This window comes from Eublepharis macularius, chromosome 15 (genome assembly GCF_028583425.1).
Source record: "Eublepharis macularius isolate TG4126 chromosome 15, MPM_Emac_v1.0, whole genome shotgun sequence".
Taxonomy (NCBI): Eukaryota; Metazoa; Chordata; class Lepidosauria; order Squamata; family Eublepharidae; genus Eublepharis; species Eublepharis macularius.
Genome location: NC_072804.1, coordinates 29,512,395 through 29,538,716, shown reverse-complemented (window position 1 = coordinate 29,538,716; position 26,322 = coordinate 29,512,395). Strand labels below are relative to the sequence as shown.

The 26,322-nt window shown below is 46.7% G+C and overlaps 1 protein-coding gene and 1 non-coding gene across 3 annotated transcripts in view; both read left to right on the top strand.

Moving 5' to 3' along the window:
- The first annotated feature begins 8,372 nt into the window (after window positions 1-8,372).
- The window catches only part of CNKSR1 (connector enhancer of kinase suppressor of Ras 1), a 42,126-nt gene continuing 24,176 nt past the window's right edge, over window positions 8,373-26,322 (top strand). For both annotated transcript variants that reach the window (XM_054999390.1, XM_054999389.1), the window contains exons 1-8: window positions 8,373-8,519; window positions 11,846-12,003; window positions 14,028-14,230; window positions 16,887-16,971; window positions 21,962-22,003; window positions 23,134-23,253; window positions 24,373-24,432; window positions 25,004-25,072. In XM_054999390.1, the coding sequence (XP_054855365.1) occupies window positions 8,468-8,519; window positions 11,846-12,003; window positions 14,028-14,230; window positions 16,887-16,971; window positions 21,962-22,003; window positions 23,134-23,253; window positions 24,373-24,432; window positions 25,004-25,072 (789 nt within the window). In that variant the 5' untranslated portion in view covers window positions 8,373-8,467. The remainder of the gene's footprint in view (window positions 8,520-11,845; window positions 12,004-14,027; window positions 14,231-16,886; window positions 16,972-21,961; window positions 22,004-23,133; window positions 23,254-24,372; window positions 24,433-25,003; window positions 25,073-26,322) is intronic.
- TRNAA-GGC (transfer RNA alanine (anticodon GGC)) lies at window positions 21,251-21,322 on the top strand. Its single transcript has one exon. It is a non-coding gene; the product is annotated as a tRNA-Ala (tRNA).

Sequence of the window (26,322 nt, the reverse complement as noted above, 5' to 3'; positions counted from 1 at the left end):
CATTACATGTGACCCACACTCTTTGGGGTTCTATGGTTGGAACAGATGGTTGGGTGCACGGGGCTGGGAGACAGCATGCAGTCCATTCCCAACAATCTCCTGGCTGATTTATGCATGGTTGGTTATGTCTGAACCTTGTCATCGGGATAAATACTCAGTGCAGGCATGTCGATTATAGCAGCAATGAATTACATTGCCCTGTAGCCTGGCGTAACCAAGAGATTTAACAGTGAACGTGATTGTGAACATGGGCCGTTTCCAGACAGCTTACCTGCACCCGGGACATCGCGCCACATTTCGGATCGTGCCGGGGAAAATGTGAAATATCGCGTTTTCTTGCGCGAGTTTTGCGTGACATCGTGCAAAACTCGTGTGAGAAAACGTGATATTTCGCGTTTTCCCCGGCACGATCTGAAACGTGGCGTGACGTCCCGGGTGCAGGTAAGCCATCTGGAAACGGCCCCAGTTGAATACATGATTATTCTTTTTTGACTTTTTTTCCTGTGACATGCGTCCTACAAGGGCTTTTTTTCAGCAGGATCTCCCCAGATCTGAGATCCGGCACCTCTGAAAAAAGCTCATGTGACTGGTGGCCCCACCCCCAGCACCCTAGGTGGAGCTTCTCCCGGGCCGCCTGCTGCGCCCTGCGCCCTGCATGATGACCTTACAGCCGGGAAGTGAGGTCACTTTCGGGAAGCAAGGTCATTTCCGGAATTGATGTCACTTCCTGGAAGTGATATCATCGTGTGTTTCCAGAGGCGCGTGTGCACTTCACACATGCACATGTGATAATAGAGAGATCCACCACCTCTTTTCCCAGAAAAAAAGCCTTGCCTACAACACAACACCCACTACTGAATACACCACTTTGGATACAGCATCCGGCAAGACTGCAGACTCAAGAACATACAGACCAGACAGAACCTCTTGTCCAGTCGGCTACCCAGGGAGGGTAGGAAATATTCTTACCTGCAGCAGGCGGAAGTACCCTGGGGTTAAACGCCTAAGGCGGAAGATCATAGCACAGAAGAGGAGATGTGAAGATGATTTCCCTTGCTTTTATTCCCTCCCTTCGATCACTTTCCTTGGTGCTTTGTCCAGTTATTTAGGATGATTCAGGCTGTGAGAAGAAGGAGATTGTTGGAACACACTCACGGTGGCAGGAGATAGCATTCAGCAGCCCTTAATCTCGGGCAAAGGGAGTGTCTCTGAATCTTGAGAAATTGTTGACCCTTTCTGAGGAATCCACCTCAATGCCAGACAACAACTATATGGGTAATTGTTTTGGAGTCAAACGGATGTGATCGTTTTCAGTTGCCCTAGTAGGCGATTTCCCACATCTCAATTTAGCATTGGCTTGGAGGACGAAGCTCGCTGTAGTGGAATGCCTTGTTAAATCTGCCATTACGCTCAAGAGTCTTCATCGTTCCACCCTCCTCTCCTTACCTTCCATTCAATTCTTCCTCCAGGTGCTAAGAGGGTAGGCAGAAGCATACATAGTACTCACCGGATTCCAGACTTTGAGCTCCTGTGCACATTTCAGCAGGACTACCCAGCAACTGTTATGAAGCTCTTAATATCATCCTCCTCCCAGTACTGTTGGATGACGATCCTCACCACAGCCAGCCCCGGGAGCAGCTGTCACAAGAGATCAGGGCTTGCTGCTCGATCTACTGAGTGCACGCAAAACATGCGCCGAAAGGGAGGTGGGGCTTGGGGGGGCTGGGGAAGAAAAGCTTGGTCCATTTTGTGTGGCATCCTACCAGTTTCCACTGTAAGAAAGCTGAGATTTCAGGCAGGCCTCCATGTACGATTATCCAACAGACGATGGTACCCAAACCAGATGAGTTATAAGCCAGACATGCAAGAATCTTTGAATGTGGATTTGAGAAAGAAACAAAAATGGCATTCATTTCTAGATTTCAGGAGTCATAAAATATGTTGTAAGCAAATGAAAAGCAGTGTGGGCTTCTTGATTCTTTCCTTTGCCATGGTAAAAGAGTAAGAAAAAAATTATGTTGCACAAATCTCTCTATAAGACTGAAAGACTCTCTATAAGACTGAAATTTTTGACACAAAAGGGGGGGGGGAAAGGCATATGAACAAATAACGCCTGGCACTGAGCCTATGAAGTTTTAGGTGCCAATTGAAAATGTTTCATTTACACAATTTCAGGTGGGTAGCCATGTTGGTCTGCAGTAGAACAGCAGGATTCGAGGCCAGTGGCACCTTAGAGACCAACAAGATTTTTGAGGTATAAACTTTCAAGAGTCAAATCTCCCTTTATCAGATACAAAATCTCTCTCAAAAGTTTATACCTCGAAAATCTTGTTGCTCCTTATAGTGCCACTAGACTTGAATCTTGATGTTTATTTACACAGGCATCTTTAATAGTTGGGATGATTTTAATGCCTTAGTTTTCTATCGCTATGTGGCCTGATTACTGCGGTATTTTTTATTGTACTACTGAATTCTCCTTGTTTCATTCTGCCATCTGGATGTAATGGCTTGATTTTGATAATGTGTTTTTAATTTAATGCTGTCTGCTGCTTTGAGTATTGTTACTGTTGTCACATGCATTTGTGAGCTGCATTCTCGGAGCAAATAAACAAAGCAAAGATTTCCTCGACTGCCTAGCATGTCTAGCACAAAGTCTGTTTTGCGTTCCCCTCATAACAGAAAGCCACGTGCCTCCTACTGTCGTGTGAATGGCTCAACAAAGGTTCAGACTCTCACCTGATCTGAGATTTTGATGGGAGGTCTTACTAAGAACAGCCCTGCTGGAGGACTGTAGAGAAACAACAGTGGTATGCTGTGTTAAAGTTTCCCAGAGGTATATAAAAGGTGTAAATAACAGGTCTACAAAGAAAGGGCAATATTGAGGAGTAAGATTTGGTAAAGTCATGAGGTAAAAGTGATCACTGAGGACATCACGCTGTCCTGAGAATACTCCCGCGCTTCACAGCAGGACGATTTGGGCCCCAAACAGGCCTGATTTGGGGGCACACCTGGGAGGCCCACTCCTCGCCTTTCTCCCTGTTGTTCAGGTAAGTGGTGGTGGGGAGCAAAAGTTGGGAGTGGGGCACACCCCCACCCCCACCGGGGGGAATGGGATCCTTAGCCTAGTGCGATGATGTTCCTTCCCGGAAGCCAAGTGCTGCACAAGATCCACCAGCAGATGCACAGAAGCCAAATAAGTCCCCTGTTATTTCTTAATTTTGCAGAATATATACTCTTCCTTTCTGACCTCATAAGGGCCACCAAGGTGGCTAACAAAGTAAAACCATATATCATAAAATCACATCTTAAAACTTTTAAAAATAAACAAAAACACACGATTAAAACAATTAAAACTAGTTTGTAAAATACATACAAAAACTTAAACAACAGTTAAAACATTGGACAGGAAGTGGAACGATCACTGAGGGAAGGCCAAACAAAATAAAAAAGTCTTCACTTGCTGATGGAAGACAGCAACAGAAGGGGACAGACGAGTCTTCCTGGGGAGACAGTGCCAGAGTTTTGGAGTCACAACGGATAACGCCTGCCCTAGGTTGCCACCAGCCTACTCTCAGAAGGCAGGGGGCACACAAAGCAGGGCCGCTGAAGATGACCATAGTGGTCAGGTAGGTTCGTAAGGGAGCAGGCCGCCCTTCAGGTATGTTGGTCCCAAACAATACAGGGCTGTAAAAGTCAGCAACAGCACCTTGAATTGTATCCAGAAACAGATTGCGAGCCAACGTAGACAGGCCAAGACTGGAGTGATATGGTCACCATCACCCACTTGAGTTCAAGGCCAGATTGAGGGGGGCAGGGGGGGTAGTCTGCCCCCGGCGCCACCAGGGAGGGGGCGCCAGGAGCAGCTGCCACCTGCCGGAGCGCACAGGCAGTAGCATGGGCAGCCTCGCAGCCCCTCTCACTGCCTTTTACCTGCCCTGCAGGACAGGGGGCGCGTGGCAAGCCGGCCGCCCCCTGTCCTGCGGGGCAGGCGAAAGGCAGCGCAGGGGGGCTGCGAGGACGCCTGTGCCATTCGCCTGCGGAGAAGCGAATGGCGCGAGCGGCTTCCCAGCCCCACACGCTGCCTCTGGCACCCCGCTTGATGACGTCACCAAAATGACATCATCACGCCGCGCTGGGAGCGTGCGTGTGCTGTGCACGCGCGCGAGGCCGGACTAGGGTTGCCCCGGGCGCCTGCAACCCTAGATCCGGCCCTGCTTGAGTTCACATACAAGCTGTAGCATTCTGCACCAATGGAAGTTTCTGAACACTTCTCAAAGGCCTCTCCATATACAGCCATTGCAGTAATCTAATCTGGATATAACTAGACCACCCACCTGAGGAAAGGCTAGTTGACTAACCAATCAGAGCTGGTAAAGGCAATCCGACAATGAAGGGAACTTCATTAACTCTGAAAAGTGCATACCCTGGTCTTTAAGGTACTACTGGACCTGAATCTTGCTCTTTTTACTGCAGACTAAGAGCCAAGCCACAAGTGACGCCTTACACAGGTTGGACTCTTGTCAGCTTCCCTCAAGTTTTGATGGGAAATGTAGGCATCCTGATTTTACAGCTTGGCTCTCCATTACAGCTGCAAGACCAGGATGCCTACATTTCCCATCAAAACTTGAGGGAAGCTGACAAGTGTCCAACCTGTGTCAGGCGTCACTTGTAGCCTGGCTCTCACACTGCTACCTACCTGAAAACTATACAATACCACTGGCATTGTTTAGCAGCTGTTATGGCTCCCTCTAGTGCTTATTATAGGTAAAGCTCTTCTTCTTAACCTGTAGCATAGAATAATGCATTGATTAATAATTGACAATTTACTTGCTGTGAAAGTTTCAGGGCTTCACTGGACAAGAAGTGAAGTGGAGAGATATATGATTAAAGTTCCCAGCATATTTTGTTTGATTTAAAATCAGATGCAGGAGGGCCTGATTTCAATTTGAATTGTGGTACGGGAGAGGAGGGGGTTAAACCTTCTCCCTTCTGCTATTTCTCAGATAAAATTGTCCCCTTCTGCTCCCCCAGTGACTCTTAGCTCCGGCAAGGAGTGTGTGTCATTTTTATTTCAGATGAAGCAAAGTGAAAAGAGGATTCACATATGCAAGCAAATCCAATGCTATTTTTCTGCTGGGTCTTTAAATTTTTAGCCATAAAATTTTAAGATACTGCTGCATCAATGCTGGTGCTAAATACAGATGAATTTTTCAGATGATGTTATGCTAATTCCACCCTCTCCATATAGCCATACACATAAGCACAGAAGAAAATGTGAACAGCAAATTAAAAAGCAAATAACACTTGAAGTAGTGTTACACTGAGTCAGACCAATGGTCTTTCATGGTCTATCTTGTCTCCTCTGACTAGCAGCAGATCTCTAGTCCAGGGTGTCAGGTAAAGGTGTTCCTCCGCTGGCGCAGAGGGCAATCTATACTCCTCTCTGTCTGGAGATCAGGAGGGGGGCACTGGTCATGTGACCATTTTCAAGAGGTGCTGGAACTCCGTTCTACCACATTCCAGCTGAAAAAAAGCCCTGCTCATAATTGAAGATGCTAGAGATTAAACCAGGAACCTTCTGCATGCAAAGCAGATTCTATGCCACTGAGCCACAGCAATGCAAGAGGTGTTGTATGGCTGTGACATGTTTATGGACGGTTCACATGTCTACCTGATGAGATCAGTGACTGTTCACAGCAGCGCCTGCCAATAACATAATTGTCCTAGCATTGCTATTATAATGTAATGCCTGTAACGAGAAAGAAAGCCCTGATCTTGACAAATGCCTTGATGAATTTGCTGACATATTCTAGTTCAATAATGCCAAGAATCATAGGGTTGGAAGGGACCTCTAGGGTCATCTAGTCCAACCCCCTGCACAATGCCGGAAATTCACAAATACCTCCCCCCCCCGATACACACACACTCAGTGACCCTTACTCCATGCCAAGAAGATGGCAAAACACTGTCAGGATCCCTAGCCAAACTGGCCTGGGGAAAATTGCTACCTGACCCCAAGGTTGCAATTGGCCTCACCCTGGGCATGTAAGAAGGGGCCACAAGAACTAAGCACTGATGTAACCCTTCCTGCCCTCCCTCTCATGATCTGCCTCGGTTCCCAGAATCAGCATTGCTGTCAGATGGCCCTCTAGCCTCTGCTTCAAAACCTCCAAAGAAGGAGAGCCCCCCCCCCGAATCTTCCTTAGGAAGTTTTTGCTCTTAAAAGAGGGTAAAGTTTGAGGTTGGCAGCTGCTTCTCTGAAGTGTTCTCACTTCTGTTTTTCAAAAGTTTTAAATGTCACATGCTTCTCTTTTATTCTCTTGCATAGAGACTGACTTGTTCATCCTCTGCTGAAAGTGGAAAGGCATATCGGCAGGTGATGATATATTATTCCGTGTTGGGAGGAGAAGCAGGTGAATGAGTGTCTGATGGTATGACTGACTTCATTATGTTCTCTGCAGTAGCATTGCTTAAGTCAATACGGGGGCAGAGCAGGTAATGCATGCTGGTAGAACAGCCGCCTCTTTTTATGGGCTCAGTTCTTACCCTTATCTTCATGGACAATATGAAAACAGGCGGAGAGCCTCAACCACCCGGGGTGGAGTAGCCCTGAACTTACCAAGAAAGTTCCTGGAGCCCACTTGCAGCCAGGAAGCGATAGAGCCAAGGTGTTCCCTCAGTGCTGGCCACGCTGTGGGGCCTACTCAGCTTGGATCGGGGCTGAGGCAGCAACGACCATATGTGTAGGTGAGCGGAGAGAACCCCCCCAGCCCTGCCAAAGCCACTTAGCGTGGCATGTTCCAAGGCTCTTTTACTATCCCAGCGGGCACCTGCCCAAAACCGAACTACTCTTCCATTTACAGATCAAGGGAAATCAGTCGTGGGAATGTTTCAATAGACTGCCGTTTACAATCACACTAGCCTCTCACAGAGCTGTTAACAGCATCACTAGTTAAAAGGATCAGGTAGGAGGTGACGCAAAAGACAGATCTGCTGCCAGTCAGAGTCGACGAGACCGACCCATGGTCGGACTCATTAGAAACTTTACGTACAGTCTGTGTGTATATAAAGTGTTTAAACTGACTGTCTTGTACAACAGGGATAAATCCTGAATGCATATCACACCTCAAAGTCATGAAATAGACTACAGATCCTTTGTTTAAGGTACTCAAAAGCTGAAAAATGGAAAAGAGGCACTGAAGTGTCCTATGGCCACATGCTGTATTTGTTTTAGGCCACCTCTGGGCAGGCTGCTTCTCTGTTTTATACTTTCTTCAGGGGGGCAGGCTTGTGTAATTTCCCCATTGCTGCTATGTCTGCTGATACAGGGCAGCCAGCAGGGTTGGTTTCCCTGTAATTTCCTTGCTCCTGTTCCCAGGCAGAGGGCAACTCCCCCACCCAACTCCCCTACCTATCAGAGTTTTTCCAGTTTTTTTTAAAAATGGCAAATTAATATTGTTACATTAATATAATGTTACTACCACCAGTGCATCATTTTCTGTAAATACCCAGCTTTCATTTGTTTTTCAAAAAGTAAGTCACTAGAACATTTTGTTGGAGAGATATAAAGGGAAAGGCATCCCAACAAAACAGGATAGGAACTTACTTCTAAAGTTTCATTATACTTTTAAAAAAGCCACCACCCTGACGGTGGCAGTGATGTGGCTGTGACAGAGGCAGGTGCGATGCCTGTTCTGTTGGTTGGACTGGGAAAATCCAAACTTTTCCACCCACACTGCAGCCCTCCAGGTTTTGCTGTGATTTTTCCAGAACTTCATAGCAAAGCAGGCTGCGGAAAGACTAGAGAAAAGCCAGGGACGTCCTGGGAGGTGCACACACGCACTGCTCCCCAGCTACAGTTTGAAGTGGCAGAGCCCGGCCCATCCTCTCGGGCCTCTGCCACCCCTCTTCCCTCGCACATGTGAAGGCCGGACCCAATTCCTGGGGATGCATGCCTAGAGCCGCCGCCTGCCTTTTGCTCGCCTAGCTTCAGTGCGATCAACCGGCCGGGCCTGGAAGGAAGTTGGACGAGGCGTCGAAACTGGTTTGTGTGGTATCCTGTTGAATCAGGGCCAAGCTAGAAGTGACGAATGACACTTGAATGGCAAGTGAACAGACTCCTGGCCAAGCTAGAAGTGACGAATGACACTTGAACAGCCAGGTGGAGGCGGCGAGAAAAAGAAAAAGCGCCGTCCCCTCGGTCTGCGGGCCAGGAGGCGGCATGTCCCGCCAGGAGAGCTGCTTTAGCGGGGAGCCCGTCACACGCCCCGCCGGGGACCAGCCAGGGGCGTTTTGGGAACACCTGTGATGCGAGAGGGCGGGCTTAGGCGCTGAGCGGCAAGCGGGCGGGCCAACCAGAAGGCTCGCTGGGAGTTACCTGTGGGGAAGCTGCAGGCGCGGTCGGAGTTTCGCCTGCGATCGCCTTGGAGGAGCCAGCGCGGCTCTTCCGAAGGGAGGCAGCGCGGCCATGGAGCCCGTCTCGACGTGGACGCCCAAGATGGTGGCGGCGTGGCTGACAGGTGAGCCGGGGGCAGGAGGGCGGCGAGGGGGCTGGGCTGGGGCCGGAGGGCGGCGAGGGGGCTTCTGCCGCCGGGAAAGGGGGTCGGGCTTCCGATCCGGGGCTAATCCAGCCGGGCACAGTTTGGCAAAGGTGAGCAAGCCAGAAAAAGGAAAGTTTGCCCTGCTTGGCGAGCGGGAAGGCATGCATTCCTGGGCTGGGCTGGGCAGGGCTTCTTCACCCTCGCCAAGACGGGGCTTGCATCCTGGCCAATGGGGTGGGACGTTGTGCCACTCCTACTAACACAGTTGTGTTGTGTTGCCATAACACACCTGAACTTTCTGGGCGTGGGATGTGAGATGAGAGGTCGCCCCAGCCGGGAGCGAGAAAGGGAGCTAGGCGGGAACTTGGGGGCAGAGTGGAGATTTGAACCCAGGGCTTGTAGCCCAACAGTCCAGCCTCGAACCCCAGCAGCCCTGGGGGAAGGGAAGAGAGTAGGATTCCAAACTGTTTGGGCAGGGAAGTTCAAGCAAGTTCCCAGAATGCGTGGCTGCTTATCCAAATAATAATTCATATTGCATTTGAGAGGGGGTGGGGTGGAGACACAATTATAAAAGTATTGAGCTGTAACAAGCTGCCTCTTGAAACTCGCTGTCTTCCAAGTTCATAAATCACGTTTAAGTTCTTTTTTTTTTAGTTGTCAAATCCTCTCAAAGGTGCCCTTCAATGCTGAAATTTCAAGTTCTAAAGTGTTGTCCGATTGGATGCCTGCGCAGAACTCAGTATCTGCCTTAGAAAGGAAGTGGTTTGTGCTTGCAGTTTGTGTTCATCGTTAAGAAAACATACAGCTCCAGGTTTTGAAAGTGTACATGTGGAAACACTTTATTTCACTGGTGAAAACAGGGACAGGAACATCCCAGGTGCCCTGCTAGATTAGACCATTGGTCCATGAGTCCAGCATCAGGTTTCATACAGGCAGGGCTTTTTTCCAGCGGGAAAGGGGTGGAACGGAGTTCTGGCACCTCTTGAAAATGGTCACATGGCTGGTGGCCCTGCCCCCTGAACGCCAGACAGAGGGGAGTTGAGATTGCCCTCTGCACTGCTGGCACAGAGGGCAATCTAAACTCCCCTCTGTCTGGAGATCGGGGCGGGGCCACCAGCCATGCGACCATTTTCTCGGAGGGCAACCCACTGAGTTCCACCACTTCTTTTCCCAGAAAAAAAGCCCTGCTCACAGGAGTCAGCAAATAGGGAACTGCGGTCAAGGACCCCTCTCCCTGTCCTCCTAGAAGTGGAGGCTCACTTTGATTAGTAGCTATTGTTGGATCATGAATCTGTCTGTTCCCCCTTTAAAGCCATCTCTGCCCGCCTGTAGCTCCACTTATAATACCCCTTTTCTCATGCTGGGGTAATTTTACAATTGCCCTTGCCTTTCAGGGAAAGCCCTACTAGCTGTATTCATTTACTCTGCAAAGTCCTACTGATTTAAAAAGCCAAGAATCCAGTTGTTACTTTAGTAAAGACTGGGCACCTATTAATTTCAAGCTGTAAGTAAGATCTGAGACAGCTCGGGAGTTGTTAGAGTTGGCAATGCATGGTGTCTTAGTGCTTTTCTATGTGTACGTATTTGCCCACAGGTTCAGTTGAGGCCAGATGCATCCACCCACACAAATGGGAAATTTAACCTTTAGGGAATTGAACCCCCCAAAGCCATGTTGACAGACATTTAATAAAGTGTCCTTGGCAGAGACAGCAATTTCCTCAGGGGAAACGAGGGACTTTCTGTGTTAAAGATGAGCGACTGTTGTAGACGGACCAACAACTTACGTCAGTCCACTGTTCGCTGCTGTTAATGATGCTGTATGTGCGGACAGTGCATTTCTCATATGATACGTGAACTGGCGTGTAGAGTGATGGTATCAGGCAAATGGAGAACATTCCTTGCCATAGCTAAGCTAAGAGCCCTGCACTTCCTTTATTTTTGTAGCCTTTTAATTTCAACCTTCCTCAATGGAGTTCAGGCCAGTTTCCACTGTCCATTTTATCCTCACAAAAACAGCCCTATTTTGGAAAACAACAGATATCCCAACACAAGAAAATCTGATCGAAAGAATACTCGATACAGCAGAAATGGATAAACTATCCAGTTTATTGAAAGATATAGTATGATATATGATGATATTTGGGACCCTTTTTAACGATTGGATACAAAGAACTTTGAAGGAACTTAATTCCGAGTTAAGTTGAAGATCTTTATGGACAATGCTAAAAATGAATGGAAAAATTGTAATAATAAGCTGACCTATGGATTACAAAAAGATAGTAAGAAAATATATTTGACTGAATGGTGCAATGTATTTGAATTATGTAACTTTGTATTTCCTTCCCCTACTCTTCTTATTCTGTATTCCCCCAACTATCAATAATAAAATTAAAATATCTATTTAAAAAAACAGCCCTGTGGGGTAGGTTAGGCTAAGAGACAGTGACTGGCCCAAAGTCACCCAAAACAAAAGAGAAGTCCAGTGGCTCGGTAAACACTTAACAACGTTTATTCCAGTATGTTATGAGCTCACTTCTGAGGAAGAGCTCACTTCTGAGGAAGTGAATTCTAATTCACGAAAACTCATACTGGAATAAATGCTGCTAGTCTTTACCATGCCACTGGAGTTCTCTTTTGTTTTTCAAGAATGGACGAATATGGCGACTCCTCTGGAATTACAGAAGTCACTCATCGGGTTTCTGTGGAAGAGTGGGGATTCAAATCTGGGTCTCACAGATCCTGCGACACTCTAACCCTTACATCATGTGGCTTACTTTCACCAGGGATAGGGTAGTGTGCACATGGGTTTAGCCAGACACAGCGCTCAAGGCCACCCCTTTTATCCAGACTCTATTGTTTTGGCTCTGTGGTGCAGAGTGGTAAGCAGCAGTACTGCAGCCCAAGCTCTGTTCACGACCTGGCAGAAGCTGGCTCAAGGTTGACTCAGCCTGCCATCCTTCCGAGGTTGGTAAAATGAGTACCCAGTTTCTTGGGGGTAAAGTGTAGATGACTGGGGAAGGCAATGGCAAACCAAGCCGTAACAAAAAGTCTGCCAAGAAAACGTCGTGATGCAACGTCCCCCCATGGGTCAGTAATGACTCAGTGCATGCACAGGGGACTACCTTTACCTTTACTTATTGTTTTGGATATTCTGCTTCTGGCCCAGTTTGCTACGATCCTCTAGTGTCCTATCATTTCTAGCTTGTTTTTCTGTGCAGTTAAGCACAAATTCTGAGGGTCCTGAAGGCTAGTATTACAAAAAGAGAAGCCATCGGATGCCTTTTCCTCCCCCTCCTGCAATTTAGGCTTGGATCCGGCATTGCAAGACTATCCCTTGGAGACGTGGCACTTGAACGGAAAGCAGCTCCTTCACCTGTCCTACCGGGACTTGGAGGACTTGGGCGTGAGTCGTGTCGGTCACCAGGAGCTGGTCCTGGAAGCTGTGGAACAGCTGTGCGTGTTGGTGAGTGCACAGACGTAAAACCCGATGATAACCCGATGCACTGTACCACTGGTGAGCAACGTTCAAGTTCGGTGTGCGCATTATGCATCTGTTGACTGAGCTTCCCTTGACTGGAATGACCAACTTCCTTCATGTTGGTAGCATTGCCTTTGTTTTCGGTGGAAGTCTTGCTGACCCTGGAGCGAACCAACTGTAGGGAGGCTTGTCATTGTTGCTTTTTTGTTTCCTGCCTTTGCTGCCGTATCAACACGTTATTTATTGCACAGCCGTGTAGCAGGGAAAGCTTTTTCCTGGTATGGTATGGAATTTTCACTTGCTTTATTTTGGTGTGTTGCTAAAGGGAACAGAGGCTAACAAGCCCCCAGTAAGTCATCCTTGCTGGTTTGCAGTATCGGAATCGGAATGAGTGAAAAGGGTTAAAGGGAAGTTTAGGCAGAGGAGCCGTAGGTATTTATTTTACTTAAGGCATTTCTTAGCCACTTCTCTAAAAATACTTGAGTGGCTTACAACAAAATATATTACATGTTTAATAAATAAAGAAGCAGGATTTCTTAGCCGCTTCTCTAAAAATACTTGAGTGGCTTACAACAAAATATATTACATGTTTAATAAATAAAGAAGCAGGATTTCTTAGCCGCTTCTCTAAAAATACTTGAGTGGCTAACAACAAAATATATTACATGTTTAATAAATAAAGAAGCAGGATACGAGTCCAGTGGCACCTCTGAAGAAGGGAGCTCTGACTCTCTAAAGCACAGACCCTGAAAATCTTGTCTCTCAGGTGCCACTGGATTCCATTTCTGCTGTTGTGCTGCAGACCAACACGGTCACCCACCTGAAAATAAATGGTTCATTGATTTTATTTACATTGTTTATAAACCGTCTTTCTCACTGAGACTGCAGGTGGAATCAAACGGCACGAGACAATTAAACCAACAGGAATGTGCGATACCCAATAAACAATGCAGGAGAGTTTGGACTGCAGAAATTTGAAAACAAAGCTGAAACTAAGCTAAAAGAAAGCATTAACATGACACATTAAACAGTGTCAAAATGAACAGGATCGTACTTATAGCAACAGATGATATGTGCTATACACAGTAATATAGTCCACAGACTATATATCCTTTTACCAAAGCATCTTTCTGGAACGTTTTGTTACAGCATAGCCCTAATAGCAAAAACGGCAGCATAAAGCCAATATTAAAACAGTTCAGCAAGCAGTAACCAATAAAACTGAGCAACTATCAGAAAACGCACCCATTGGGATAACTGATTGGCAAAGTTATCTGAATGCAGACAAGCAAAGAATAAATCGTCTTTGTAAAATGCCAGGGAAGAGAGAGAGGTTTCCCCCGGCGGATACAACTTAAAAAGTTAGTGCCAGATGAACTGCTGAGGGGAAGACTGATGTATGACCACAGAGAAGGCCCCCCCAACTGGGTCATTACTGAAGGTAATTCAAGGACTACAGGAGAACAGAGACTTGCCACCAGTAGAGCGGTTCGTGTGGCTGTTTGTGCTTTGTGCAGTTTAAAAGCGTCTTTATTTTTGCTGTTCTACTGGTAGTGAGGAAGAAAAATGGGCGACGACTCAGGGCCAAGCTAGAAGTGACGAATTACACTTGAATGGCAAGTGAACAGACTCACATGTATTCCTCCCTGTTCACTTGCACTCCACTTGATCATTCCCTCAGTGGGAGAATATCTGCTATGCGTGCAGAAGGACCCAGATTTAATTCCTGGCATCTCCAGGTCAAATGATCAGGTAGTAAGTTGAAAGACCTTGACCTCAGGCCTTGGGGATCCACTGCCAGTCACAGTAGACACGACTCTCCTTGATAGAACAGCGACTCGGAATAAGGCAACTTCAAGGGCTTTTATTACACCTCAGTGCTCTGATGTGGTAGTCTGCGCTTGCTACAGCTTTGTGGCTTTTGTACGGATTTGCCGTGGTCATTCCGAGCAGGCAACGGCTCTTGTTTTCCTTTAAGTCCAGCCGTTTCAGCTTTCTCTTCTTCCCAGAACTATGAGCTGGAGACGTCGAGCCTGCGAACACTCACTGAGAAGCTGCAAGGGGTCGTTCGGACAGTCAGGGCATTCATCCTGAGCCACAGGAAGGTGAGCACCTACAATGGAGATGCTGTTGAGAAGCCTTCCTCGGAGCTGTTGTCCTGCATTGTGGAGCTGATCGGTGCGGCAAAGGGCCTGTTCTTGTGGCTCAGCAGGTATTGACTGTCTTTCTTACTGTCATTTGCCAGCTCTGTACCTTTGGGAGTAGAAAGGGAAACAGCCTATACGTTTAAATAAAAGAACAGCCTGGAGGGGGAGACTGGGAAGGAGGAGGGCTGGGTGTGGTATCTGAATTGTAAGGAAGGACATCATGGGTTGGTATACTTGCCCTAGAGCCAAATGTGGCTCACTATGGACCCAAATACATCTCTTTGAAAAAAGACAATGAAATCTTTACATGAAAGTCTATTGGAGGGGTAAGTAGAATGCTAGAATAACCAGCATGTGAAGGGAATGGCAGGCAACTATTTTTAGAGGACTAAAGGGTTTCTGAGAGATGTTTTGCAGAAAGGGAAATGATATAGAGGTGAACAGTTGTCAGGATCCAAGTGCAAACCATCCACAGATTTATGCCAGAGCGCTAGAACAACTGGGCAGGGCACTCCTGTGTATATTTATGACTAATTGTGAGGCTTCATGTGTGCCACTTCCCAATAAAGGACTCGCAACAAGCAGGGTTTGGGCTGTGGAGATACCATGTCAGAAATGCTGAGTTGTATAGTTTCAGTGGTGCAAAGGGGCTTTCTTACACAGGTTCATTGTTGTTGATCTCTTGCTCTGAATTGTGACATGGTTTGGGCTCTAGGATTATAAAAGGTTGCTGACTCCTGAGGTAAATTGTGGGATGCTGAAATACTTGGTCCTTTTTGGACAATCTGCTTCAATACTATCACATAATAACCAGGGCTTTGTTTGATGTTTGAACCGAACTATTGAGTAAATATGCAGAAAAGTTGTTAGCTACAGAATCTAGTAGAGTTTCAGCTCAGCCCTATGCAGTAGAGATTAGAGAGTTGGACTAGAATCTGGGAGAGCCAGGTTTGAATCCCCACTCTGCCATGGAAGCTTGCTCAGTGACCTTGGGGAACTTGCACAGCCTCTGCTCAGCCTACCTCATAGGGTTGTTGTAAAGCTACAACAGAGGAGGAAGCATGTTGGAAGCCACCTTGGTCTGTATTGGGTACCAGTCTGCATATTTTAAACTGCTGCCTGTAAACTCTATACATTCTATTTAATAATCCTGATGTGGGAGCAAAGGTACCTTTGACAGCAATGAAAGATGCTGTTCTGGAAAGGAAACTAAATGTTTGCTGACCAAAGCAGGTAACAAGTACATCCTGTGGTTGTTAGACAACCCGCAATATGTTTCCTCTCTCACCCGTTCAAGGGAAAGAGTGTTGAAATGGCGCTGGGGGCGGGGATGGGAGCCCAGGGCAGCTCTTGGCTGGCATACAGCCTGTCCTATTCAGTAACCAGGTGAGGTTTTGGCACTCCAAAAAACTGGTGTTTAAAGGGAAGGAGTTTTCCCTTGAAGTAGGGAAATTCTGATATAAGGAAGAGAAGAGGGAATTTTTCTTTGTGTAAAAAAGAGGAAAATGTCTTAGGAAACAAAGAGCAGCTGAAAGCCTAACTGTGCCAACATGATGTAGTAGCTGGACTAGGATCTGAGAGAGGCAGGTTTGAGTCCCCACGCCGCCATGGAAGCTCTTGAGTGACCTTGGGCCAATCCTAGCCTACCCCACAGGGGAGTTGCTGGGGGAGTAAAAATGGAGGATTATAAGCCTCTTTGGGGCTCCATGGGTGGGGGGAAGCATGGCGTAAATAGTTGAATAACTAAGTTTCAAGATAGCTGGATCCATACTGATTTGAATGATGTTCAGCCACAATGTGCTGGGGTTGGATTCTTAGTCTCGTGCACACACACGCATAGAGTAAACCAATGGGTGTGGCTGTTACAGTGTCAAACTAGGGCACACATGGCTGCCTTCGAATAATTGCTTAGCCATGAAGTTAGCTGGGTGGTTTTGTGCCAGTCATTCTGTCTCATCCTAGACTACCTCTCAGGGTTGTTGTGAGGATAAACGGAGAACCAGAGAGAGGATAAGGTAAAAGCGTATGTATTTGTGTACACACTCACACATGCATATGGGCACAGTGCACAGCCACCATCTGTACTTAGGGCCAAGTTTAATGTGACAGCAGCAGTTCTGGATTCTTGTGGTGATAGAAATACAACTTGTACAGGGGTATCATGGTGTGGTGGTTGGAGTGATGGGCTAGGACCTTGGAAACCCAGGTTCAAATCTTCACAACTGCAAAACTCTCCAGGAGATCTTGAACTAGTTGCACACTTCTCAGATTTTAACCTACCTTACAGGGTTGTTTTGCAAGATACATTGAGGGTGGTGACTTCTATGCCATTGTGAACTCCTTGAAAGAAGGATAAAAAATAATGTACGATTGGGTCTTCTAAAGCATGGTGACTCCATGGAAAGTTGGTTGATTCACCCATTTTGTTTGAAATCTTATTTATGAACATGTGCACCTTCAGTTTTATGAAATAGAAGTTTCTTAATATAACGAGGTTAAAATCTGATGGTGCCTTTGAACAGGGCTCTTCTTGAGAAATCCTGCTGGATTAACTTGAATTCAAGAATTCCTTTTGATTTTCATTTAAATATGGTTGTTATCTGTATGCTTGGCGGCACTCTGCTTTATCGTGGCTTATTTCCCTGTTGTGTGGTATTCTGCTAGCCCAAAATCTCTATGAAAGCATTGCCTGCAACGGAGCCTATTGATCTTTTCTTGCAGGTATCTTTTCTCCCACCTGAATGATTATTCAGCCAGCCGGGACATCATCTGGCTGTGTGGAGATCTGGCAGAGGCCATGCAGAAGGTAGGCTATGGGGAGTTGTGCAGAGATGAAGCCTGTCCTACTAACCTTTCCGCTGTGTTTCAGTGCTTTGGTTGTTCAGATGATTTTGGTTGTCTCCAGGGCTTTTTTTCTGGGAAAAGAGGTGGTGGAACTCAGTGGGTTGCCCTCGGAGAAAATGTCACATGGCTGGTGGCTCCGCCCCCTGATCTCCAGACAGAGGGGAGTTGAGATTGCCCTCCGTGCCAGCGGTGCGGAGGGCAATCTCAACTCCCCTCTGTCTGGAGATCAGGGGGCGGGGCCACCAGCCATGTGACCATTTTCAAGAGGTTCCAGAACTCCGTTCTGCTGCGTTTCCGCTGAAAAAAAGCCCTGGTTGTCTCTATATTTTTAAGAAATGTGAGAATTCTAGTAATATATCAGGGCATGCCAAAGATCCTATCTAAATCAACAGGATCTCATTTAACATAGCTTTTTGTTGCTTACACTAGGGTAGGGTACATCCCTATGGGAATATAAGTAGTGTCTCTCTCCTCCATTGCTTTTACATATAAGGAAATTATCAATTACCACAAGGTTAGATTTTAAGCTTACATGAGTGGGGTGGTGGCGCTCATGGAATGGAACGCTGCCACCTCCCCCTTCCACTTCCAGGGGTCAGAGGGTCCTCGGGAATAGTGAGTGAATCTCACCCTTTATGTTTGACTACAATCCTGGGCCATTTTCACACGCACCTGTAAGATCGCATGAAACTCATGGAACGAAGCGTCTTCCTAGCGTGATTTCCCGGCACGATTCCCTTTAATGGTGCAATGATGTCAGAAATCATGCCATTAAATGGGATAGTGCTGGGAAATTGCGCTAGGAAGACGCTTCATTCCGTGAGTTTCATATAATCTTATGGAGGCTTTGACTATGTGGAAACGGCCCTGGGTGTATCCTATGTTTGCAGAAACATATATCCTGTTTCTGAATATACTCTATCCCCTTGAGGATTTTTTTCCCATCTTCATGAAAGGACTACTATGGGAGTTAAATACAATGATAGGCCCTCCTTGGAGTACCAGCAAAATCTAGCCACACTCAGAGTTGCCGAGTGCCCTGCATACAAACCCTAGTGATGTGATGGGGTTGGTGTAACATAAAAAAGTAGTATTAGTAGTAGGAACTTCCACATATCTCTAGGAATTGCATAATGTGTTATTTGTGAATGTGTACACTACAGTCACAAACATTGGCTTTGAAGTGATGGTTTATTAACTGTTCAAGACATTTTTTTTAAATGGTATCTATCGGCTAAAATTAGACGTGTTTAGGAAGCATTTTGTGTCTCCAGCCTATGTGCGCAATATTAACCATGAGCAGGCAAGCACAGAAATCTTAAGCTGTTTTCAGTCAGTATAATTTTGATTCTCTGATCTCACATATTGGGAAAGCATGGTACACACGATCCTCTTGATATGCATGGACATGCCTTTGTATTTTTCCAGCGTCAGTATTCATGAACACGCGCTCACAATGTCTGGGTTTCTTTTCATCAGGGATTTTTTTGGTGGTGGTATTCTCTGGTGCTGACTCATACTAGGACCAAGGTGGGGGCTCTCCCAAATTCTGAACGGGCAATTGGTGGAAATCAGTGCAACATATACATGAGTACTGGTACATTTTTAAAAAATAAAAAAGCATTGCCTATCAAGTATACCAAAGCAGGAAAACATGTGCGTTGATCAGCTCACAATAGCAACCACTTATGTTTGCATACTGGTTCTCCCACAGTGCGAGAGACAGGAGTGTTAGAGGACTTTAGAAGAGTGTGGGTTTGCTGATGTCCCTGAGATTTCAACCTGCTGCTCTGAGAATGAACTCCAAAGGGTCTCAGGGTACAGAGACCTGGTTTCCCATTTCACTTCTGTGCTGTGGCTCCGTTGATTGACAGCAGATGAGATCCCAGATTCTGAACTTCAGTGAACTGGGGAATGGCAGCTGACCAGGGAGGGAGGGGAGGGAACAAGAGGAGGGAGGTAAACACAACTGGGAAGGGAGAGTGAGCGAGTTTTCTCTTATAGAAAGAATCCTGTGAGTCATACTTCGGGGTCAGGGCTGGGTGGATAGGATTTGGGGGAATCTCCGTTTTCAGTCGGATGCAGCCCGGCACAAGAAAGGACAGAAACTGTGAGTCTCCTCAGATACATTTTTTTTCAGGTAGTGTTCGCAGTTGCCTCTGGGTAAAATGTTTTCTTTTCTTTGTGCTTGTGCGACCTGTTCTCCTGGGGTGGAATATGTGGAGTGAGCTAGGAGGGCTTGATAAGAAATTACACCAAGTCTTTGGCAGAGAGGGGGGGAGAGAGAATGTGGAGGATTGTCGTAGGAAGAAAAAAGTGTTTCATGTTGCCGAAGTGTCAGAGAGAGGCATGTTCGTCTTTGAAAATATGAGCACATTGTTTTATTTTACATTTTTCGCTGGGTAGCATAGTGGCTATGGGCGTGAGCTGTGAATCAAGAGATTCATCTCAGTTCCGTGGCCACTTGGTGGCCTGAGGCAAACCACACTGTTCCTCAGCTGCCTCCCCTCACATTTGAACAACAGGGATGATAATACCGGCCTACCTTACAGAATGGTTGTAAAAGTTTGTTATACGGGTTTCTTGTAAATTGCTTAGAACAGCAAAAGCAAAATTATTGGGATATTACCCATAGGCAGCAGAGTGGGTTGGATCCGGACTAAATTTTCCGGGGGCGGAATGGAACTTTCCTGCCTCTTCCCGATCCCATTGCAGTCCACAAATCTCCATGAAATGCTGCTTCTGGGGGAAAGAGGACTCTGAGGAATGATATGGGGGGGGGGTCTGCAGTGGAAAAGGGGAATTGGTGAAAATTGCAAGTTTAGTCTAGATCCTGTCCAGTGTTTTTTTATCTTAACAAGAGTCTGCCTGGTTTTATGGTATCCACCCCCCCCCACTGCCCCGCATGCACCTTTCTTCTGAAGTAAATCCAGGTTGAAAGGCAGCTTGGGAGAAGAGTAATAATGGGCAGAATCAGAGAAAGGGGGCCTCTTCTCGCTAGACGTTCCAGAGCAAGAAGGGCTTATCTTGCTTCTTGATACATACTTAAAGTGCCATCCTAAGTAGCTCTGTTCAGGATTGTGCTATTACTTACCAAAACATTTATTCCCTGCTTTCCTCCCCACCAAAGAACTTATGATAGAAAAATGTATGTATGTATGTATGTATAAACATAAATAACCAGCCATAGTGGGCCATGAGAGCTATTTTTGTGTTCTTCTGCCAACCACTCTCTCCTAGAATGGGAAATGTGTCTAGGGATGAACTTTGAAGAACAGCTTCTCTTCCTCTTCTGGCTTTTCATTTTAAGGTTTAAGGTCAGCCCCTGGAAACTCAAAGGAGGCTAAATCTTGGGGTAGGGTTGCCAAGTCCAGGTTGGGAAATTCCTGGAGATTTTGGGGGTGGAGCCTGGAGAGAGTGGGGTGGGGGCTCAGAATGGTATAATACCATAGAGTCTACCCTCCAAATCAGCCATTTTCTCCGGGGGAACTGATCTCTGTCATGTGGAGGCAGGGCTTTTTTTCAGCAGGAATGCAGTGGAACAGAGTTCCAGCACCTCTTGAAAATGGTCACATGGCTGGTGGCCCCGCCCCCTGATCTCCAGACAGAGGGGAGTTTAGATTGCCCTCTGTGCTGCTCGGCGGCACGGAGGGCAATCTAAACTCCCCTGTGTCACCGGCCATGTGACCATTTTCACCGAGGGCAATTTAAACTTTAAAAAACTCCCCCCCTTGTTCTAGCTGACCCCAAGTGACGTCATTGTGCGATCTTGAGTTCCACCACTGAGTCCCACTACCGCTTTTCCCAGAAAAAATGCACTGCGTGGAGGTCAGTTGTAATTCCGGGAGATTTCCAGCCACCACCTGGAGGCTGGCAACCCTATCTTAGGGCCAGATCCTGAGATCATTTCATCCCTCCTCAGTCAGTGTTTGAGTGAAGCATGTTGGGGGGAATCAGCATGAAATCCGTAGACGTTTGATGTTTCACAGATTCATGGCTCATGATTTTGCTTATTCATGGTTTGGTCACAGGCTGGGTTGTCCAGCCTGTTTTTACTCCCGCTTTGCTGTCAGTGGAATTGTTACAATTGCTACTGGGAGCCTGCAGACCCTCCGCCTTCTAGTATCCGTGGATTTTTGCCATTTGTGATGTTTCTGGGACTGGGCACTCCACAAATGGCAAGAATCTGCTGTATTCAGCTGTGGGTAATGCTTGGAGTGAGGCCTTTGCTCATATGGCGGGGAGTTGTGGCTCAGTGGTAGAGCATCTGCTTGGCATGCAGAAGATCCCAGGTTCAATCTCTGGCATCTCCAGTTAAAAAGATCAGGCCATAGGTGATGTGAAAGACCTTGGCCAGAGACTGTGGAGGGCTGCTGCCAATCCAAATAGTCAATAGCGGTCTTGATGGACCAGTGGTCTGATGGACCAGTGGCAGCATTGCATTCGCACACGTCAAGAATAGGGTTGCCAGGTCTCCTTATCCTCCCAGTGGGAGCGGAGACCTGGCACTCACCTTTATTGCTGTGTGTCATGCACATGCTATGTGTGCGTGCACTCTTGGGGGCAATGTGATGATGTCACTTCTGGGAAGTGACATCATCATGCAGGATCTGGGAGAGCTCCCCAATTCAGCCCATTTGGGGCCCAAATCAGCCCACTGAGAAGTGTAGGAGCACTCTCAGCTCAGCACGGTGACGTCACTCCCAGGAGTGACGTCATCGTGCCGCCCTAAGAGTGCTCCCAGGAGGCCTGTTCCCCTGCCTTCCCCCCCCCCAGCCAGGTGAGTAGTGGCAGGGGAGGGGGTGGGAGGGGGGATTCCCCACCCCCACAGAGGGACCCAAGATCCCTACTTAAGTATAGTTTAAATAGCTGCAAAGTTTTATAACTCTGAGGCTATCAAAAGTATTGTCCCATTTACAATCAGTTAAGCCTTGTTAACCTTGTTATTACAGGACTGCCCAGTCTCTGAAAGGGAAGAGCGGATATTACTGATTGTAAGTATTGCAGCCTGCGGGCTCCATGCAGGAGAAGGAAGGGCTTAGGGTGGGACACGGGTAGCCTCCCTTTAGCTCCTCTGCTGCCATTTTTGGCAGCAATCCCTTTTGCCTATCTTGGGAGTTCTCAAGCACGCACATGTCAAGAATTTAAACTGTTCTGAATCTTCCCAGCTGTCTCTAAGAGGTTTCTCCAGTGTCTGTTGTTTTAATTTCCAGAGGCTTCAACATGTAAAAGAAACAAGAATATTGCAGTGTCATAAAGACGCAGTTTAATTATGGACTAGAGCAGGGCTTTTTTTCTGGGAAAAGAGGTGGTGGAACTCAGTGGGTTCACCTTGGAGATAATGGTCACATGGCTGGTGGCCCTGCCCCCTGATCTCCAGACAGAGGGGAATTTAGATTGCCCTCCGCGCCACCGAGCGGCATGGAGGGCAATCTAAACTCCCCTCTGTCTGGAGATCAGGGGGCGGGGCCAACGGCCATGTGACCATTTTCAAGAGATGCCGGAACTCCATTCCACCGTGTTTCTGCTGAAAAAAAAGCCCTGGACTAGAATAGTTCATCACATGAAGGAAGTAGATCCTAAATTGGCAGATATATGGATAGGGAGAGAAAACAACTTAAATGGCAAGAATCAAATGGCCATGAAATAGAAGAACTACACAATGTGATGCTAAAGTCAGATGTAGTCAAGATGATGCCAGTGAGTGTTTAGAATAACTGACACCGCTGAAATGCACAGTTTCATCCTAAGCAGAGTTATCCCCTCCTAAACCTATCAACTTTAATGGATCTGGAAGGATAAAACTTTCTTAGGATTGTACTGATAGTCCCTAGGTATTATTGCCACCTAGAAATGCCTGTTCCTTATTTAAGCCTTCAGCCATGCATATTCCTTGATGAATACTAACTCAGCTGTTCCATACTGCAGTCCCCCTAAAGTTATTTTGTTGAAAAATGGTGACTTCTGATTAAAAAATTGGCCAGCACATCAGAGAGCCAGTCTTATACATGTCAAAATCCTGTCCCCACGTGTCTTGTATCTCCCTTAGTCTTTTTGCAATCTTCTTTGTAAGAGTCACCTCTGAATTCATGAAGAACTGTCTTTTCCTCTTTGTATCCTGCAGGGCAAGCACATATCAGGGATCTGTGAGCACATCTTGAGTTACAGTCCAACCAACCTTCTAAATCAAACTGCCGTCTTGGAGACAGTGACGCTTGTACAGGCAGGGCCAGAAGACAGCTTGGTGAGTCTGGCTTGTGTGAGACCGTGTTCAAACACCGAGCCTACCTATCCACTCTGGCATGTTGTGGCTGTCAGTGTGCTAGGGTATTGTTGTGCCTAGAGTGTTGGCCTGGGCCTGGGGACACCAGGGTTCAGGTCCTCACATGGAGCTCATGCGGTGACCTTGGGCCACCTCTCCTATCAGTCTATTTTACCTTGCAGGGAGGTTGTGAAGAAGGTACACAGCTTGGGCTCCTTGGAGGAAGGGCAGGATTATATATATGTGGGGAGAGAAAGAAATGCTAATTCAATACAGTTATAGGAATATGATGACGATCTTCAGCATGCTGCACACCTCTTTACTGGGAACACGGTTGTGTGGTAGGTCTGTACGAAATGAGGAGGGAAGCTGAGAGAATAGTGGCTTCCCTGAAGCCACTTGGTGAGCTTATTTTATTTATTTACTTATTTACAATCTGTCTTTCAAGATGAGACCAAGGCAGACTACACAGTGTAAATCAATGCAATCAAGGGCTGGGACATTCAGTAAACAATAGGGTATGGATTGCAGAAATCTGAGAAAACCAACATAAATTCAATACAAAGCTGAAACGTCACTGAAACAAAACATAAGCAAACTGACACAACATATTCAACAATTTGAAAATTACCCAGTAGGAGCATACTTACAGCAACAGACAGCACACAGCAGTATAGTCTGCAGTCCCTATCCCTTTTCCAAAGCATCTCTCTGAACCATTTCCTTATAGCACACTGCTGTTTTCTGTTAAAAAAAAAGTTGAGATTTGAACCAGGGACATTTCTCACTCTCAGCCAATAGGTGACCTCAAGCAAATCCACTCACATTCAGCCTATCTGCAAAATAATTATTGTAAAACATTCAAATGTGTTTGTGGCAGAAGCAGGATTTGAATTGGGGAGGGGGGGAGTGCTTCTTGGTCCTCTTAGCTACTGCACTATGCCTATTGCTGTGTGTGCTGGCTGAATAACTGCAATTTATTCCGTTTGTGCCGTCTCAAAGCTGCCTTGCTGAATACCAAATCCAAGGTTCTGATCCTTCCAATAGACAGCCTGAAGATTGTGTGTTGATAATGGCATCTCCTAAATCTTCTCTTTTCAGGGCATCGAGATCAAATCTTCTCCCTCCTGTCTCCATTTCATATCAGGGACTGCCCCAGAGGTGAGTCAGGTTGCTGCTGAAGAGGGGCTGTTGAGTCAGGGGCTTATTTCTGGCTTTGGCTTTTCCAGTCAGACATATTCTCATGGTGAGGAAGGTAATATTAACTCGGGCCTTAAAATAGAACCTCTCCTCGCCTCTCTCCATTTCCCTGCTCGCAGGACTTCAGGTCTTTGGAATGATCTCGTGAGGGGGAGAGTTTATGTTTCTCCTTCAGGTTGTTCCTAGCAGAACACGGCCTAGTCCACTCAAGTTCCCCAGTCCTCTCACTTGTGACCGCCCTGCCAAAACATTTTCCAGCTTCTCTGCACAGTTGGTTCCCTTCTCATTCCCTCACATCAGTTATGGAGCTAGAAAGTGCTGAAAAGGTCAGAGCTTAAAGTTAATAGTTAATCCCCCTCTTCAGCACCCCTCCTCCCAAGTCTTGACTTTCGCTCTGCAGAAAGCTGTTTACTCAAATTTTTACTAATTGAAAGCGCCCACCTTTCCTCCCTCCCTCCCTCCCTTCCAGCAAGGAAGACCTTGATTTCCAAATTGTTTTGACATTTTCTTCTCTCCTCACCCTCCTTTTCAGTCCCCCATTGAGCACTACAACAGAGTCCTCCCCGGGGATGAGATAGTCCAAGTCAACGACCAGGTGGTGGTAAGTTTGACCCTTTTCTTACTTGGCTTTGATGGCTCCCACCTGCCTTGGGCAGGATGAATTGATGTGCTGAATCAACTGGAAAAGGGCCTCTTCCAGGCCGGAACTGAGAGTTCCTTTTGCGCAAGACTGCCTCCCCCCCACAGCTTGCATCCTAGTGGCTGGGCATTCTGTGTCCTGTGGAGGAGTTCACAATTTTCAGTGAATGCACATTCAATCCCTGTACAGCAGACACTTGCCTTTTCTTTATTTGTGCATTGAGTAATTCTCATGTAGCATTACATTCTACTTGCGTACAACACCCCATGGGTACTGCTCCCCAGTATCATTTGTAAAGTGAAAGTGCATTGGCTGTTTCTTACAAACAGGTGTGCGAATGTGCGTTCACTGTAATGCCAACAGGACTAGAGTTGGCTTATTTGGGGAGCCAGTTCCTAGGACAGTGGGATTTGAGTCAAGTGGCACCTCAGAGACCAACAAGATTTTCAGGGTGTAAGCTTTCGAGACTCAGAGCTCCCTTCTTGAAAGATGTCTGAAGAAGGAAGCTCTAACTCTCAAAAAATTACACCCTGAAACTCTTGTTGGTCTCTGAGGTGCCCCCGGACTCAAATCCCACCGTTCTACTGCAGACCCACCTACTCCCACCTACAACTTTCTTAGGACAAATATCCCATTTGGTGGTCCAATGATGCTGATGAATAGTTGCTTCAGGGTTGGGACACTGTCTAAATAAGCAAGGACGTCCTTCTGCGTAAAACCTTTAATAGGATCATAGAGGTCATAAATCCTTGATGGGAGGATCTTTTGGAGGTAGGGCAGCTTCTGGTCCCTACCTGATCTGTCTCTTTATCACACTACTATAATTGTAAGAATGGGTGATGCAAGTTCTGCTGGCATCTCTCCCTGTCAGAAGGATTGGAAGCAGTGTGTTTATATTTTAAGGCTTCTCTGTATACCATAGCGTGACATAAGAAGAGCCCTGCATGATCAGCCCTGTGGTCCATCTAGTCCAGTATCTTATTTCACTCAATGGCCAACAAACAGGGCATGGAAGCCGAGCCCCTCCTCTTATGTTGTGAGTAGGTTCTGGTTAGAATCTGGATGTATGTAGACACGGTGAGTGGTCAGGTTGGTTTCTGGAATACAGTACAGTGTTCATGCCTATTGCATAGTTGTAAAGTGTTGTCCTGAAAATAAACTAGCCCTGGCACAGGTAGGGTGGAAGTTTCTGAAGTCCTGTTGAGGATTTC